The 17,741-nt window shown below is 43.2% G+C and overlaps 1 protein-coding gene and 1 long non-coding RNA gene across 6 annotated transcripts in view; one reads left to right on the forward strand and one right to left on the reverse strand.

Annotated features, from left to right (window-relative positions):
• The window catches only part of LOC145551898 (uncharacterized), a 49,918-nt gene extending 40,079 nt beyond the window's left edge, over positions 1-9,839 (forward strand). Inside the window, exons 2-3 of the long non-coding RNA XR_014087765.1 lie at positions 4,683-7,394; positions 9,443-9,839. This is a non-coding gene — a long non-coding RNA (uncharacterized LOC145551898). The remainder of the gene's footprint in view (positions 1-4,682; positions 7,395-9,442) is intronic.
• The window catches only part of aass (aminoadipate-semialdehyde synthase), a 64,400-nt gene that overhangs the window by 42,317 nt on the left and 4,342 nt on the right, over positions 1-17,741 (reverse strand). For 4 of the 5 annotated variants that reach the window (XM_008410945.2, XM_008410947.2, XM_008410946.2 and 1 more), the window contains exons 3-4: positions 6,636-6,812; positions 4,737-4,821 (exon numbers count right to left, since the gene is read on the reverse strand). In XM_008410945.2, the coding sequence (XP_008409167.1) occupies positions 4,737-4,821; positions 6,636-6,812 (262 nt within the window). Of the gene's footprint in view, positions 1-4,736; positions 4,824-6,635; positions 6,813-17,741 lie in introns of those variants that run through there. The other variant, XM_081607671.1, reaches the window with a different exon arrangement.

Here is a 17,741-nt window from a genome sequence, read left to right on the forward strand (position 1 = left end):
TGGTGATGGTAGCGTCTCGCCCCCTCTCCCATTTTCAGCCGACCTTGTTGGTCGTGGCTTTGTCTTGAGTTCACCTGACTCTTCATTTGCTGCTTTAATTGGTGACGGCAGTGTTCTCCGGCCCCTTTCCCAATCTTGATGTGTTTTTCATCCTATACTCGACGTAGATGACCACGTCTGCCTGTCGTTGGTCCGCTAGATTTTCTGTAATTGGTGATGGTAGCATCTCGCCCCCTCTTCCAATTTCAGCTAATTGTATCTTTTGTTGAGCTCACCTGACTCTTCGTTTGCTGCTGTGATTGGTGTCGGTAGCGTTCTCCGCCCCCTCTCCCAATCTTGGTTTTGCATCCTATGCTGAATGTGGCTGACCACGTCTACCTGTCGTTGGTCCGCGGGTTTTTTTCTGTAATTGGTGACGGTTGCGTCTCGCCCCTTCTCCCAATTTCAGCCGATCTTGTGATCATAGTTTTGTGTTGGGCTCACCCGACTTTCCACTTGCTGCTCTAATTGGAGACAGGTTTTCGCCCTCTCTCCCGATTTTAGCAAGCCTCCGGTTCCCCTCCGTGTGTATTTAATTGGCAGTTTTATTTTTTCGACCCTTAGCTGACAGTGTCAGCCCCTTTGCTGCTCTTTTATTATGATTGGTGATGGTAGTACTTTCCGCCCCCTCTCCCAATCGTAAGTCTGCTCTGTCTGCCTGTGGTGGGACTCACTACAGTTTTGGACATGAATGGCTCCCACTGTTCTGATCGCGGGGCCAGGCATGATCACCTGGTTAAAGCTCTGTCAGACAACTGATAAACTGCAGCTACATGCCCCATGCGGTGAATGTGACTTGACTGGCCCAGTTACACCCTATGTATGTGAATGACCTTCCGCCTTCTAGTCAGGTTGCCACTCCTAGGCGCTCTAAGTGCAGAACTGAGGCCTCCAATCTCTGGCTCCTCCTAAAGAGGAGTACCTCGGGGAGTTGCATGCTTGTCGGTGGGACCCTAGAGCCTTTTCGCATCTCTCTACCGATGGTCAAGTGTTGGCAGCTATGCATGAGCTGGTCCAGACAGGCTTGGATCACATGCCTGCGGTCGAGCCTGCTGTTGCCTCGCTTGTTGTGTCTCTGGATGAAGCCCTGCGTGGTGATGTTCGGTGCCCGCGGGCTCATTGTTGTATTACAGATGGCTTCCTCTGTAACTCGGAATACCGGAGCACATGCCGGCCGCCTTGGCAATTGCACCTCATGGTTGCCCTTTCTGTGCGGTGGACTAGGCTACGGCTTTCAGGCCTCAGCAGGGGTAGGTCCCCTCCTTCTCATAATCGGAGGTGCCCATCAGCTGGCCCCAGCTTTCAGCTGTTCGGCCTGGTGGGTCTTACCCTCGTGATGTGCAGCAGAGACCCAGCAGGGACTTTCGTGAGTCGGTCCGCCAACCAACCAGGCACACCCGGGCCAGACCTTGGCCGTCGCCCCCCAGGACCCCAGGCGCTATGGGCAGAGGAAGTGAGGCCGCCAGACCAGCTATCAGATGTATTTTTTTCGTCAACAGCTTAGTTACTGGGTTGCTCTCGCTGTGGATCCATGGGTGGTTGCCACTCTGACCCATGGTTACTGGCTACAGATCCGGCGGTGTCTTCACATCTCACGTTGGGTCAGGCCGACCATCATCACCGACCCGGTGAAAGCTCAAGCCCTTGGCCAGGGCCCTCCTGGCCGAGGGTGCAATCGAGGCAGTGGATCCTCTACGGCGACCCGGAGGTTAATATTCATTGAATTTCCTCGTGCCGAAAATGACAGGCGGATTTCGTCCCATTTTGGATATTGGGGGACTTGACAGTATTGAAGGTCCTGCCTTTTCACATGCTAACAACAGCAGAGGTTCTTCAGGCTGTGACAAAGGGAGAATGGCTTGCATCAATCGATCTTATGAATGTGTACTTTCATGTACCTATCACGGCGGAACATCGCCGCTTTTTTCAGGTTTGCCTATCTGGGTGCGCTCCCGTTTGGCCTCTCCCTTTTATGAGGGTGGTCTCACTGTGCGTGAAGGCAGCCCTCTCTCTTATGAAGGGCCATGGCATGTAGGTTCTGCCATACCTCGAAGATCGGCACAACCCGAGTTGTGCCAAGGGTACAACTCGGGTTGTACCCTTGGCCTGCTGTCACTGCGCCCTTTGCAGCTCCGGGAGAGTGGTCCCTCCATGGCGACATAGTATGCCTGATCTGGGACCTTTTCGATGAGGCAGAGGTCGACCTGTTTGACACAGAGGAGTCGACCCTTGGTTTTTCCTTACAGGGGCCGCAGGTGCACTGGTCCAGGACGCCTTGGCCATCCTTGGCCCAGGGTCCTCCTATATACCTTTCCACCCCTTTCTTTGATTTGGCAGACTCTCCAGAGAGTTCTCGAGGAGGGCCAAAGGATTGGCCGGCACGCCATGCTTCCCACTTCTATGGAATCTGGGTCACGAGGTCCCATTGTGTCTTCCACCCAGAAGGAATTTACTGTCTCAGTTGGGGGGTTGGATATGGCATTTTGATCCTCAATGCCTCCAGCTGTGGGTTTGGCCACTGGGAGGCTTTAATAGCAGCTGACTGGGTATTTGGGTCCAGTCAGGCACCTCAACTCGTCAGCAATATGGAAACAGATGGCGTCTGTTTTCCCTTGGGTGTTCTGCCCGTATTGATGATCCAGTCGCCAGTGTCACACTGTTTTGGAGTCTTTTCAGTCTCTTCTTGATAAGGGCCAGTCTCCTTCGACACTTAAGGTATATGTAGTGGCTATATCATCTAGTCATGCTGACCTTGATGGCTGTACAGTGGGGACCCATAATGTGGTTTCAGTTTTTTTTTTGATTTTTTTTTTGTATGTGTGTGTGTGGTGTTCGTAGACTGCACCTGCCACTGGTTTCGCGAGCCCGTCTGGGACCTGTCCTTGGTCCTCAGTGCGCTATGCCACCCTCCATTTGAGCCTTTAATTTAGGTGGGCCTCAAGTGGTTGTCATGCAAGACTGCCTTTTTGTTGGCTATTGTCTCAGCTAAGAGAGCTACGTGCCTTCTATCAGCCCATCATGTCTCCGATGGAGTTCAGATGGTTCTGGTGATGCCTTGTGGCCAAACCTGGCGTTTGTCCTTAAAGTGTTTTCTCATTCTTCTTGTAACCAACCACTGAGATTGGTGCGTTTCAGCCTACGGCAGGGGAAGTTGACGATAGTTCTGAGTTGCTGTGCCCAGTGAGGCCATTGGTGGCGTATATTGCAGCCACTGCTGCTATGAGATGCCCAGACCAGCTGTTCTTGTGTTAATGGGGGCCCTAGATTAGGTTGCCCTCTTTCCACACAGCATCTCCTATTGTGGATGTCATCTGTCACACCTACACTGCAGGGCGCCGGCCCGGCCAGCCGGCGTGAAGGTACACTCTCCCAGGAGTGTTTCCACTACCTGGGCAGCCTTGAGAGGAGTTCCACTGGAAGCTATGTGCTGCTGCATCATGGGCTTCTCCAAGCACATTCACTAGATTTTACAATGTGAGTGTGACCTCCTCTCATCCTCTAGACCAGGTTCTTTTCAGTGAGGTTTGTGCTCAGGATTCCTTGTGACATCGCTGGTATTAGTCATTCAGTGCTTTCTGGCGATCAGTAGGGATGAAATAGAACGAAAGTTACGTATGTAACTACGGTTCTATGAATCCCGGATGACCGCCAGAGATTCTCTGTCACTCAGAATCCTTGCGTTTTCGCAAGAAGATTCTGTAGGAAAAGAGCCTCGGATGACGTTATGCTATATAGCCTCTGATTGATCCTCCAATGTGTCACAGGTGTGACTCTGTTGACATTATTGCTCGAACAGTGCATGCACGAAGGGAACATTCAGTGCTTTCAGCACCGCCCTCTGGCGGTCATTCGGGATTCATAGAACCGTAGTTACATACGTAACTTTTGCTTTACCAAGCTGCTCAAAGTCTAAACTGGCATTGTTATGCATTTAAGGTGTAAAGTTGACCTTCGACCAAACGCCCCCCAAAGGCATGCCAGCGCCCCCCTTTTGTAAAAATGTCCGCCAGCGCCCCCTGCCGTCCTCTGAACACCCCCTGGGGGGCGGTACCGCCCACGTTGAGAACCGCTATTTTAGGTCATTTGTAGCTCACACAGCACATCACATACATGTCACATTTATTTGGAAACGTGAACAACCACACACACAAAAAAACAAAGAAATCAGATTTCACAAAAAAAAATAAAATATCTGAATTGAGTCACTGACTCGATAAAACCACTTACAATATTTTAAAAGATGAACTGCTGTGCTTTCATCCCATTATTTTAATAATAAATATTTCTCACAGACTGCTATAAATTCCACAGCAATGCAGTGTCGCCGTTTTCCTTTGTAGTAACTGGGTAGTAACACCAGCACCATCTTGTGATGTAATGAGGGTAAGTCAAACCGAAAACAATTCAGGCCGAATGCACAGAAACAGAGGAAGTTGTGAGGATTCAGTGAATATATGAGCGATTTATGTGAAGTTTCGGATAAATTGCTCAAATCTTTGCTGTGACACTTTAAGGTCTTCAGTGTAAACCAGGCCCAAGACCTAGCTCCCATAAAATCTGGTTTCAATTAGGTGAAATTTGATTTCATTACAAAGAATGACTCATTTGCTACAGTTTCATCATAATGTTTGATTATGCCTAAGGAATGCTGAGAAATGACCAACCAGCTGAAACAAACAGAGGAGAACCTAACATACCTGCAACCCCGGCCCACTGGCCAAATGCTACAATACGGTAACCATTGGCGTCAACCATCTTCTCGTAGTCAATAAGACGAACTTCCTGAAAAACACAAAGTTGATTTTCTTATTGTTTTTTATGGAATATAGATGGAGATTACATCCAGACTCCCACTGGTCATCGTGGCAGAGGAGTCATCACGAGCTAGGACGTAGTAAAGTGCCAGCAAGCAAGCACACCTGCACACTTACATACACACACATTCGCACAACCGACAACTTACTTTTTGTTTCAGCTCAAACTGGCACGGCTCATTGTGGTGCACATGTAGTGTTCCTGTATCTGTATATCCATCCTAACTTGTTATTTTCAGCGTCAAACATTTTCCCAGTTCAAATTTTCAAACAGTTTCCGAATTGTGGCACACTGGGAAGGATTCACAGCGGATGATATGAGCTCATCAGAACATATGGAGTGTTTTCTATTAAATTGAATATTGTATTTTTGGTCAAGTTTTTTTCACTCTCTCACTTTCCCACTGCGCTCTTCTTTTTTGTCATGCGGGAAATGATCCATCACAGTTTTTTTTTTATTACAGCCTACACAGTCACAGTCTGGCATTACACCAGTCAAGCACAATATGATAAAAAAAAACTGGAGTAAAGTTAACCTTCCTGCATTTCCTCTGTAGATTCCAGTACATAACGGACACAACTGTGTCATTCACCCAGCAAGGTGAAAAAATGGCGTCTTCCATGGGTGAAAAATATAACAAAATACTTTAATTGTTTTAAGTAATTAGGAGTTTATTTGTATCACAAACAGTACCGTATTTTCCGGACTATAAGGTGCACCTAAAGGCCTTAAATTTTCTCAAAAATCAGCAGTGCGTCTTATAATCCGGTGCGCCTTATGTTTGGACTGAATTCCAAAATCTGTCCCTGACACACAGACGTAAAGTGTACAGTACATACGCCAGCAGCGATGAACCAATCAGAGAATTGTTGTCCGAGTTCTGCAGCATATGCCTCCGGTAAAAACCAGATAGGTTTTTCCACGCATCACCGTCCCAGTTCATCTGCGACTCCATGCGCGCTCATCTCAGTGCTACTTTGGAAAAGGAAATGAAGCAAACTAATTCGGAGTTTGCCGTCATTCTGGGAGGATTAACAAAAGAACTCCAACCGCTGGACATTGGTGTAAAAACAGGGCGTTCAAAAAGAAGTTGCGAGCGGCGAGGGAGTGATGGACAAAAGACTGAACACACGTTTACTAAGACGGGGAGGCAGCGCCAGGCAAGTTACGACACCATGTGTGAATGGATTGTGGATGCCTGGGCTAATGTATCTGCCTTAACTGTTGTTCGAGCTTTCGCGAAAGCCGGCATCATTGCTGAACAGCCACCTGGAAACGAGACAGACTCCGACAATGAGGAGAGGGAACCTGGCATGTTAGATGGCGAAATTGCACAGCTGTTCAATTCAGATACAGAAGAGGAGGACTTTGATGGATTTGTGGAAGAATAAAAAATAACATGTATTATTACATAGTCGAATAAAGTTCAACTAAACCTACTATTTTGTTTGTGTTATCTTTTTTTTTTTTGTTGTTGACCGTATGTATTAGCATGTGTCTTATAATCCGGTGCGCCTTGCAGTCCGGAAAATACGGTACATACAGAATTTAATACAAAATTTACATCTACAGGCAAATTAACCATGGGTCCCTTTAAAGATTGAACAGGGAAGTCTGTTGAGGAGAAGTGTGTGTTGGGCTACAAGTGTGAAGCTTTGGCACACATAACTGATAAAAGACTCTAAGATTGTCCTTGATATTTGACAAAACCATATTTCTTTGTGAACACATAGTACTTAATAGGCTACAGTAGTTAAGAGGAAAAACAGTGTGTAATTTACCTTGTTGAGCAGGTCATCCAGCAGACCCATGTTGGCCTCCTGAGCTTTGATGGTATGGGAGAAGAAAGCATACGTCTTCCTGGGGATGACCTTCTCCTCCAGGGGCCTCTTCACTCCAACAATCAGAGATGCCTCAGAAATATCCTCCTGAATGACGGCCCCTGCCTTCATATAGAACTGAAACAGAGCTCATAGTGAATGAGACAGCAGCAAACCGCTTTACTACTGCAGCCAACAGCTTTTCTACTGCAGCTAACGGTAGTGATGGGTCCAGCAACACAGACGCGCCGGCGCATGCATCAAGCCCATAGACCAACACCCGTGTCGGTGCGCGTATTGGTTTCAGCAAGTCACGTGACCAATACAGGAACTGTTTCGAAATGACACTGGATGCCAAATCTAAATGTATTGTTTACTTCATTTTTAACCATCAAGCTTCTAGGAAGTAAATGCTGGATGAGGTTCTACTGAATTTCATTATGAAGGATTGCCAGCCTCTCAGCATTGTGGAGAGTGAAGGGTTCAAGGCACTGGTTCAAGTCTTTGAACCTTCATATGGTTTGCCAACCAGAAAGGTTTGTGTGGAAATTATCTAAAGTAGTAGTTTAAATTAAAAAAAATTATTTAATCTTTCATTTTAATATATTGATTTTGTTCTTGTTTCGCTGATATAATTTTCAGACCATCAAACAAATGGTGACCAAAACGTTTGAGGAGGAACGGGAACGAGTGAAAATGGAATTACAGCAAGTTGTGGCAGTGAGTATAACGGCCGACATGTGGACATCTGTGAACATGGAGGCTTATTTGACTCTTACTTGTCACTACATTAATGAAAATCTGCAGTTGTGTACATCTGTGTTAGGAGTACAATACTTTCCACAAAGTCACACTGCTGACAATTTGGCCCAAGTCACAAGAGACATAATGGAGGACTGGGCCATAACCAATAAAGTAAGGTGTCTTGTGACTGATGCAGCACCAAACATGATCGCATCCGCTAGGCAGCTAGTAATTCGGCACTCGATTTGCATTGCACTCTCAATTTATTAGTTAGAAAATCCTGTGATCAGATCCCCACACTTACATCCATCAGACAGAAATCTAGGCACATTGTCACATACTTCAGATCAAGCACTACAGCCAAGGAGAAGCTTGCTCAAGTGCAACAACAGATGGGACGACCAATCCTGAAACTCATCAATGAGGTGCCAACACGCTGGAACAGCACATATGAAATGCTGTCAAGGCTACATGATGAGAGGGAACCAGTGTGGGTATCTCTGGCCTCTCTAAAAGCAGATTTGACTCCAGTTACAGCTGATGAGAATACCATCAAAGGAGAAACACTTCTTGTGCTTGCTCCTTTCCATCAAGTTACAGTGGAGTTGTCTGAAGAGAGGAGAGTGTCAGGATCCAAGGTCATCCCAATGATGAAAATGCTCTATCTTGCACTAGAGCAGTGGTCCCCAAACTACGGCCCGCGGGCCTCCACATTTGGTCCGGCCCCCTGAACAATACAGGGGGCATTCAGATTTTTTTACCGTATTTTCCGGACTATAAGCCGCTTATACGTGGATTTTTCTTCAACCACCAGGGGGCTCTTTAGCAGGAAGTGAATCATTGGAAGTCAAAATTGGAAATAAAAGAAAGCGCCCATTAAAACGGAATTAGGTTTTAATAGGGAATTGAAATTTGATAATGTTGATCAGTTAAATAGCATTGAGGGAAAAAAGAAGATTTGTTTTTTTAAATAATACTGGAATCATTATGAGAATTTGAGGTATAGATATTAGGATCCAGTAGATGGCAGTAGTGCAACAATAATGGATGCAAGCTGCTGTTGAGATCTGAAGAAGAAGAAGGAAGCGCCCATTTTCATTTAGCACATGCTAGTAGCAACACAAAGGATCAGCACTTTTACTGTTAGTTACAGTTCGGAAACTACCTTAATCAGTTCAGTTAAATTTAAACTTGGCACCTTTTTCTTTTTCAACCGTAATAAATGTGATATTCAATTGACCTGTTATTACTCAAGTTTTGGGTGTCCGCCCCCCTCTGCTGCTGCATCGTTGTTGAAAACCTGGAGCGGCAGAGATATCCGTGGCTTATATGTGTATGTTTACTGGTTAAAAAAAACAAAAAAACTTTGGCGTTGTGGCTTATAGTTCAGAAAATACAGACTATAATCATTCCTGGATTTTTTCTGTGAAGAACCCAGAGAGGGTTATTTGGTTATTATTTATTTCATTAATAGTGTTATTATTTATTTCCTGACTTTTGTTCTGTTAAGAACCCAGAGAGAGTTATTTGATTGTGCTTTCTGGAAAACAAATTTTCACATTTAGGCACTCCTACAATTGTCATACTTTGTCTGTGACAAACTGACTCCGGCCCCCCACCAGAGAAGGGAAAAGTTACGTAACCCTCACAGGAAAAAGTTTGGGGACCCCTGCTCTAGAGAGCAATGCATCAACCTTGCACACACAGCCAGCCATACACCTACATGAAAACCTGAAGTGTCGAGTCATTGACACTGCTTCCAATCTGGAGTCAAAAAATGTGTTGACCCTAGCAACACTTCTAGACCCCAGATTTAAATCACTTGGGTTCTGCAGTTCCTCCAAATGCAATGAGGCCATCAGTAGACTGTGGTCAGAATGTGCGTCTATTATCGGACACACAAATGAGCCCCAGCCGAGACCATCTTCACAACAGTTGTCTGCACCCAACTCAGGCATTTTATTCAGCATTATTTGTTGTTTGTTTGGACAAGATGTACTAAAATGTCAACTTGTTGTTTTTAGATAACCTTTGGCACCATGTTGACACCGAAGTAGGCAGGCAGACCAAAGGTGCCGCAGCTGATGCCATCCAGGAGGTGCAGATATCTTGCAGAGGGAAATATTGCCAGATGTCAGGATCCAATGACATACTGGCAGAACCACGACAATTTATCCTAACCTCTTCCGGTTGCCATTGCAATACCTTTGCACTCCAGCCTCATCTGTGCCATGTGAGAGGGTGTTTTCCACAGCAAGAGAAGTTGTGTCAAAAAAGCGTAATAGACTGAATTTCAAAACTTTGGAAAAACTTATTTTTTTGAATAAAAATGTGTGAAAAAAAACTCCAGTCCACAAGCATCCTCATTCCAAACACATTCACTTACATTTTCACTTTATTGTACATATTCACATTATTTATTGACTGTATCCAAGAACAAATATTTTAAATTTCACTTAAGATATGAAATAAATAATACAATGTATAATAAAATCCAATGACTTAAATCTTATTGTCATAAAATTCTAAGTCATCAAATTAGTCTAACTACATTGCCTGTAGGGATTTTTAATGTCCAGCAGGTGTCAGTATTCAGTGACACAGTATCGACACAGTATCAATACAGTGTTGCTATGAGTCGAAACGCCTCGTGACGCCTCATTTACCCATCACTAGCTAACGGTTTTGCTGCGGCCAGCTGCTGTACCACTGCAGCTAACAGCTTCACTGCAACTAGCAGCAGTATCGCTGCAGCCAACACATTTACTACTACAGGATGTGTGAAGTAACAGCTTTACTGCTGCAGCTAACAGCTTCACTGGAGTTAACGGCTTTACTACTCCTGCTAACAGATTTACTATTACAGCCAACAACATTATGACTGCAGCATTACGGAGAAACAGCAGGCGCAAATCGTGACACCACACCTACCGTGGCACTTCCGGTGGCAGGTGTCACGGCTGCCACTGTTTTCGGGGCTAGCTGTCAGTGTTGGCACTGGCTTTGGCACCTCATACTGACACTTTGTCTGACACCTGCCATTATGCATCACAAGTGCCACTGTTTTCGGGGCTAGCTGTCAGTGTTGTCACCGACTTTGGCACCTTCCAAGGGTTGCCACGACCTCATACTGACACCTCCCATGCCTTACGGACCGCTTTCGCCTACTGTGGCTGACGAGATTTGGGGCGGCCATCTGAGAGTGGTCGACTGCTCCTCTCAGCGTTATACGTTTGGCAGGCACAATAACGTATTTGCGCATTTAATCTTTCATAACACGCTGTTTTGTTACTGGAAAGCTTATACAAACAGCTACATTTATAAACAGTTGTATTTTTTTATTGTATTATACGTAGTTCAGCATATTTAAATATGCTTAGTGGGAAAAACAATAGAATAGGAATAGAATATTCTTTGGTGACAGCTTTTGGGTCAGATTTAATATGAATGAATTTATAATTCAAGAAAACACCGGTGGATCTGGCACAAAGTATTGCATTTCCTCTTAAGTGTTGTGTTCCCTCAAAAAAGCAAATACGCCCTGGTCTGTTTTGGATACAGTCTCAAATTTCAGTATCCAATATAGAGCTTCGGAACGTGACGTCACTGGAGGGGTATCAGCGCCATCTTTGTTGCCACAGACAAAAACGACCGTCTCAGATATTTTAGCTATGGTACGAACTTGCTGCGTTATTTTGTGCAATGTCCGATCACACGACCGAAAAGGTAAAAAGATGGAAAACGGACTTTCGTTTCACTATTTTCCTGCTTGGAAACAACGAGGAGGCTAAGCTATCGGAGCTAACGAAAAGAAAACGAATGTCCTGGTATCAGCGGTGAGACGCTGATATACACTCTCCAAAATCCCCAGATACCTACAAGTTTGCTCCAGACATTTCCATTCTGGTGAGTGTCTAAATTTGCTTTGTTAGTGTTGTGTCATAATTTATTTTGCTATTATTTTGTCAGAGTGTTCTCATGTTCCGTTTATGTTGAGTTCATTTAAGTGGGTCAACCTTGTTTAGGTCGGGCTTATATTGTTTATGTAGCGTAGTCCGAGTTTTGTCAGTGGACATCGGGGTTATTACATTATTGTGAAGTAAAGTATTTTACTAGTGTTATTAAATTTACAGTATTAATACTGATGTGTGTTCTGATATGTCCTCTTAAAGGCAAACCGACGTATGACATGGATGAGCTCAGTCCTGACTGGGTTCCAGCGCTGAATATGGGTCACTGAGGTCACCGGCACAACGTCGGACCGACATGGGCGTCAATTAAAGAGGCGATACAGCAAAACCATCAACAAGTTACTGAGACTGTTTTTATTATTTACCCCAGAAGAGATAAAAAAATTAAAACATAGTTGCAGAGGCTGTAGATGAGAAGCAAGTTGGAGAGGCTGATGAGGAAACGCCAGGAGAGGAGCTCAGCAAGGCTGCAGAAATATGTTAGAAGTGGCCGTTTTCTCTCATTCAATAATTTCATGTGGTAAACATTCATGAAACATTTGATTCAAGCACTTTGTGATGGCTGCAGTGACAGCCACACAAATGTGGTAACATTCACTTTCACCACACGCAACAGGTTCACATTCACTCTCACTACAAATGGGTTCACCTCACTTCTATTTGAGTTTCTTTAAGTCTAGGGTTCAATTTACAGAATAACTGGTTTTTGTTTAGAAGGCAACACATCACATTGTATTCTAGAATAAGTGCGCACATTTTAGTCTACATTGTTGTGTTATACTTGATTTAACCTTTGTTTGGTTTTTGAGTTTCCTCAGGGCTGGCTGCTCCAATCCTTTAGGAGAGCAGAGAGGTGGAGATGGGGTGGAGCAAGCCAGCTGAGACTGCAAATTGGTTCATACCACTACTCATCATCCAGAGGGGGGGAATGGGATTTTTCTGTTAGTTTCAGTTAGGTTTTTGTGTATTTTCCCCTTAGTGTGTTGTATGTGGCCTGATCAGCCAGTATTTAAGTTTCCCCTTTTGTCTGTGTTAGTTAGGTCTGTTTGTTTGAGTTATTATGAGTTGATGTCTGTTACTTTGACCTCTTTTATGGGCCCAATTTTTGTCATTTTTCTATTATTTACCCAAGTGTTGTTTGGGTTAAATAAAAAACAATTATTTTTGACTTAAAACTGGTGCCTGGCTGTTCCTTTACTGCTCGGTCCATCACAGTGGTGTCAGAAGTGGGATCTTGCAGTTAAAGGCACCAGTTATTTTTTTTTTTTTTTTTTTTTGTAGCCCTCTCCCCTTACCAAGCCATGCAAAGAGCAGGAAGGAGTGCCAAAGGACAAAAAGGAGAACCTCAAAACCAGCCTGTCGGAATGGAGGAGCAAGTTGGAGAGGAAAATGGAGCCTCTGGAGGGGTGAATAGTAATGAGGGTAAGGAACCCACAATATCAGAAGTGATATCCATTCTTCGTTCTCATATGGGCCAGCAGGAAGCCCAGGAAGCAAGACGAAGGGACTAGTTTAATCGGCAGGAACAGTGCTTCAGAGCATTGCGACACCAATTTCAGCTGCTACAGGTGGAAGTGCAAGCGCGTACCAACCCTGCTCGTGAGCTTCAATTGGATGAGTCTCAACAATCTGATGTAGAATCAAATGAAGGTGATGAGCCCACCTGCTGTAATAATGAGCAAAGGCATGCTCCCTCAGGTCAGTTTTACTCTCATGAACCGAGACTTGAAAAACTGATGGATGAGGATGACATTGAACATTTTCTAACAACATTTGAACGCATGGCTCTAGTTTGCCGGTGGAAAAAAGCAGATTGGGTTTTTTATCTGATTCCATTACTCACTGGCAAAGCAAGAGGTGCGTATGTTCACATGGATATGGATGACTCTTTGGAGTATGATAAAGTTAAAGAAGCGGTGCTTCAAAAGTCTGACATTAATCCTGAAACATACAGATTGAGATTTCGATCATTGGAAGTAAAACCTGAAATGTCTGGAGAAGGTGTTGGAGCGCCTCCAGTCTGCAGGGTTGACTATTAATCCAGCCAAGTGTGTGATTGCCAAAACTGAAACTGAGTACCTGGGGTTTGTTATAGGAAATGGAGTGATAAAGCCTCAAATAAATAAAATTACAGCTATAGAGGCCTGCCCTCTGCCGGAGACCAGAAAACAATTAAGATCCTTTCTGGGTATGGCAGGGTTCTATCATCGTTTTATCCCTCATTTCTCAGCCAGGGCCGCGCTATTAACGGACCTCACTGGTTCCCGAAGCCCCATCAAGATCATCTGGACAGAGGAGGCCAAAACCACTTTTCTGGACCTACGGCAATCTCTTAGTAAGAGTCCAGTCCTCCACAGCCCTGATTTTGAGAGATCTTTTATTCTACAGACTGATGCCTCTGAGAGAGGTTTGGGAGCTGTTCTGTTGCAGGGACCCCCTGGAGAGCGCCATCCAGTGGCTTTTATTAGCCGCAAGCTGTTTCCCAGGGAAGTACGATACTCAACCATTGAGAAAGAGGCACTGGCTATTAAATGGGCCCTGGATTCCTTCAAGTACTACCTTCTTGGCAGAGAGTTTACCTTGGAAACCGACCATAAAGCTCTCCAATGGATAGAGAAGATGAAAGATACTAATGGAAGGATTACGCGATGGTACCTTGCCATCCAACCATTTCGATTCACCATCCACCATAATCCGGGCAAGGACAACTGCATCGCAGACTGCCTCTCTCGCTGTCCCAGCGAGAGATCTGAAGAGGGGGAGTGTGTGATGGCTGCAGTGACAGCCACACAAATGTGGTAACATTCACTTTCACCACACGCAACAGGTTCACATTCACTCTCACTACAAATGGGTTCACCTCACTTCTATTTGAGTTTCTTTAAGTCTAGGGTTCAATTTACAGAATAACTGGTTTTTGTTTAGAAGGCAACACATCACATTGTATTCTAGAATAAGTGCGCACATTTTAGTCTACATTGTTGTGTTATGCTTGATTTAACCTTTGTTTAGTTTTTGAGTTTCCTCAGGGCTGGCTGCTCCAATCCTTTAGGAGAGCAGAGAGGTGGAGATGGGGTGGAGCAAGCCAGCTGAGACTGCAAATTGGTTCATACCACTACTCATCATCCAGAGGGGGGGAATGGGATTTTTCTGTTAGTTTCAGTTAGGTTTTTGTGTATTTTCCCTTTAGTGTGTTGTATGTGGCCTGATCAGCCAGTATTTAAGTTTCCCCTTTTGTCTGTGTTAGTTAGGTCTGTTTGTTTGAGTTATTATGAGTTGATGTCTGTTACTTTGACCTCTTTTATGGGCCCAATTTTTGTCATTTTTCTATTATTTACCCAAGTGTTGTTTGGGTTAAATAAAAAACAATTATTTTTGACTTAAAACTGGTGCCTGGCTGTTCCTTTACTGCTCGGTCCATCACACACTTCAAGTTGCATGTAAACAGGTGAAGAAATGAATCACATTTAAAGTAAAAATTTGATATTTAAAATATTTCAGGTAAACATACACGTGATGAAAGATTATATTTTAAATAAACATTTTATGTGATTAAAGTAAACAATTATATAATCAGACATCTGTCAGGACACTGGGGCCTTGGGTACGTTTTGCTTTTCATTTTATTTAGCTTCATGTTTTAGTTCACTTTAGTTTAGCCCAGGGGAGCCCAAAATGGGTCCCGGAGGTCCGGCATCCTGCGTGTTTTAGTTCTCTCCCTGGTTTGACGCACCTGAATCAAATGATGGCTCGTTAGATGGCCTAAGGAACATTGACAAGCTGAAAAGGTTGTTGCTACCACCAGGGAGAGAACTAAAACGTGCAGGATGCCGGAGCCAGAGGACCGACTTTGGACACCCCTGGTTTAGCCCTTCATGATTCTTTTGATGTTATTTGAGGTATTTAGTGTAGATAGAATTATATTATTGCTTTCCTTATTTTCAGTCCTTTATAGTGTTTCTAGTTAGAATTGTAACTAAAGAATTAACCTATTTTATCCTAGTCATTTCTTATTTCAGCCTCGCTGCAGTGTTTCTAGTAATGTTTATTTCTTAATTTGCTCACCCTAGGTTCAGTTGTTCTTCCATGTTCAAGTGTGTATATATGTGTATATATCGTGTCTCCTGTTTCATTGTGTTTTGGATTTCCTTGTTTTCCCTGGATTTTGGATTTAGTTTTGTTTAGTTTATTAAAAATAACATTTTCATAAAGTACATCCACTGCCTGCTGCGTTTGTGTCCACCGCCACACCACATCATGACACAAACCAGATGAAAGAGCCCATCTTACAATAAAGGTGACGTAAATTTTATGAAATAGATCAAACTTTAAGTAAATATTTGTTGTATTTAGCATATTTCAGGTTAGTAAACATGTAAAGAAATAGATCCAGTCCTAGAATTTTATGCAATTGAACATTACAGGTAACAAATGTTCTTATCTGATGCAATACATTTCATGACTTTTTAAGAAATATATTTTTTAAATATAAATTTGGTAAAAAAAAATAAAAATAAAAAAAAAGGTCAAAATGAAATAAAAATATGCCTCATCTATATAGTTTAGTAGATTAATTTCACAGATTTTGAGTTAATAGGTCACATGACCTAACCCTTACCCTATTGAAGAAAAATACTAAAGAAATGGCTAAAAAATATATATAAAAAGTGTTAATATGCAATAAAGATGAGTGTGCCTCATTTATACAGTAGAATAATTTCACACAGATTTTGAGTTAATGGGGCACACGATTTGGATGCTATTGAAGAAAACATTTAATATTTAAAATATTGAATATGACAAACATTTTATAGAGGATAGTGTGCCTCGTTTAATAGCATGACTTACCACTTTTTGTATTAGTTGGTCACAAGACAAAGCATTTATTTACAGGACTGTTTGGAAATTGACGGCCCCCAAGCTCCGAGCGCTTCAGGAGGCACCGGTAGAGAACAGCTGGCCGAAATTAGCGTTCATAAACTGGATCAACCTTGAGCTGAACATCCCTTCCTCCGTAGAAGAGCAAATATCTAGTATCCAATTTACAAAACAACTTCGCTGCGGTTGTTATTACAGTTAAAACACCGGTGTTCTGACTAGTTTGTTTTGGTCTGTGGGCTGCAAACATGGCGCCGAGCGACGTAAACGTGACGTCAACTCCAAAGCTCTATCGAGCCTCAGTCAAAACATGTTGACAGCTGCGTAAGGTGCCACTTGTGCCACGGGCTTCCGGGTAAGGTGCCACAAGTGGCCACCTTACCACCGAGTAAGGTGGTAAGGTGGCCACTCACTTCTATTTGTTTGAACCCATGGCCATGGGCTGCTGTGCCGCCTTACCACTGGGTAAGGTGGCACAAGTGGCCGTGGGTGCTACAGGCTGCTGTGACCTCATTCTATCCGTTTCAGATAGAATGTAGCATATGAATAACTTTAGTTCAAACAAATAGAAATAAAATATATCTCAATTAAAACATAATTCTCATACATATTGAAATATACAGCCGGTGTTCAGACTTGACAGAGAAAGACAACACCTGCACTGAATGCATGTCAGATGGGACCTCTTCTTTGACAGCTGATAATAGCTGCCACTAGGTGCCACTGCAACTGACACTAGGTGGCCATGGTATATCAGTGCTGACAAGCTCCTGTCAGTTCCGGATTATAATTATTTTCATACAATTACCTTAATGTAATGCTATTGATTATTAAACCATGTAAGTTCACTAATATTGACTTATTAGTTAATATTAGTGACAGTGCCAACATGAGATATTGACAATTCCAGAGTGACAGTATGTTCAGCATGGTTCCATGACAGTGCACAGGATGTCATAAGTTCCCAAGAAAGTAATAGACCAGGCAGCCACTATAACTTTCAGAGTTTTTTTTTTTTTTTAAAGATAATGCAAAGTTTTTGGAAAACATGTTATCATAATTTTCCAAAAATGCCTGTTAACCAGTTTCAAAGAGTTATTACTTGTTATTATTTAATAAATTTAATCTCTGCTATTTTTCATTAATTGTGAAGTTTATTCCAGATTTTGCTGCATAAATGAAAGTTGCTTCTCCGTGTTTGTTTCTGGTTCTGGACATTGTCTTCAAAGTTTTCTTATTAAAAGATGAGACAATGAATAAAATCTGAACTACAAAATGCATTTTAAAAGCATTTTCAAGGCAGCAGGAGGACTTTCACTTTCAAGTTAAAACACCTTTACATTTTTTAGGCTGAAGTAAGTCAAAACAGAAAGTATGTACACCTCAAAAACTTTGACAATGTGTGATTCCTAAGCAGCATTAAGAACAAGATTGTTGCATATTTTTGTAAATAAAAATTACTTTGGGTTATACT

This window comes from Poecilia reticulata, chromosome 6, assembly GCF_904066995.2.
Source record: "Poecilia reticulata chromosome 6, P_reticulata-male-v2, whole genome shotgun sequence".
NCBI classification, from domain to species: Eukaryota; Metazoa; Chordata; class Actinopteri; order Cyprinodontiformes; family Poeciliidae; genus Poecilia; species Poecilia reticulata.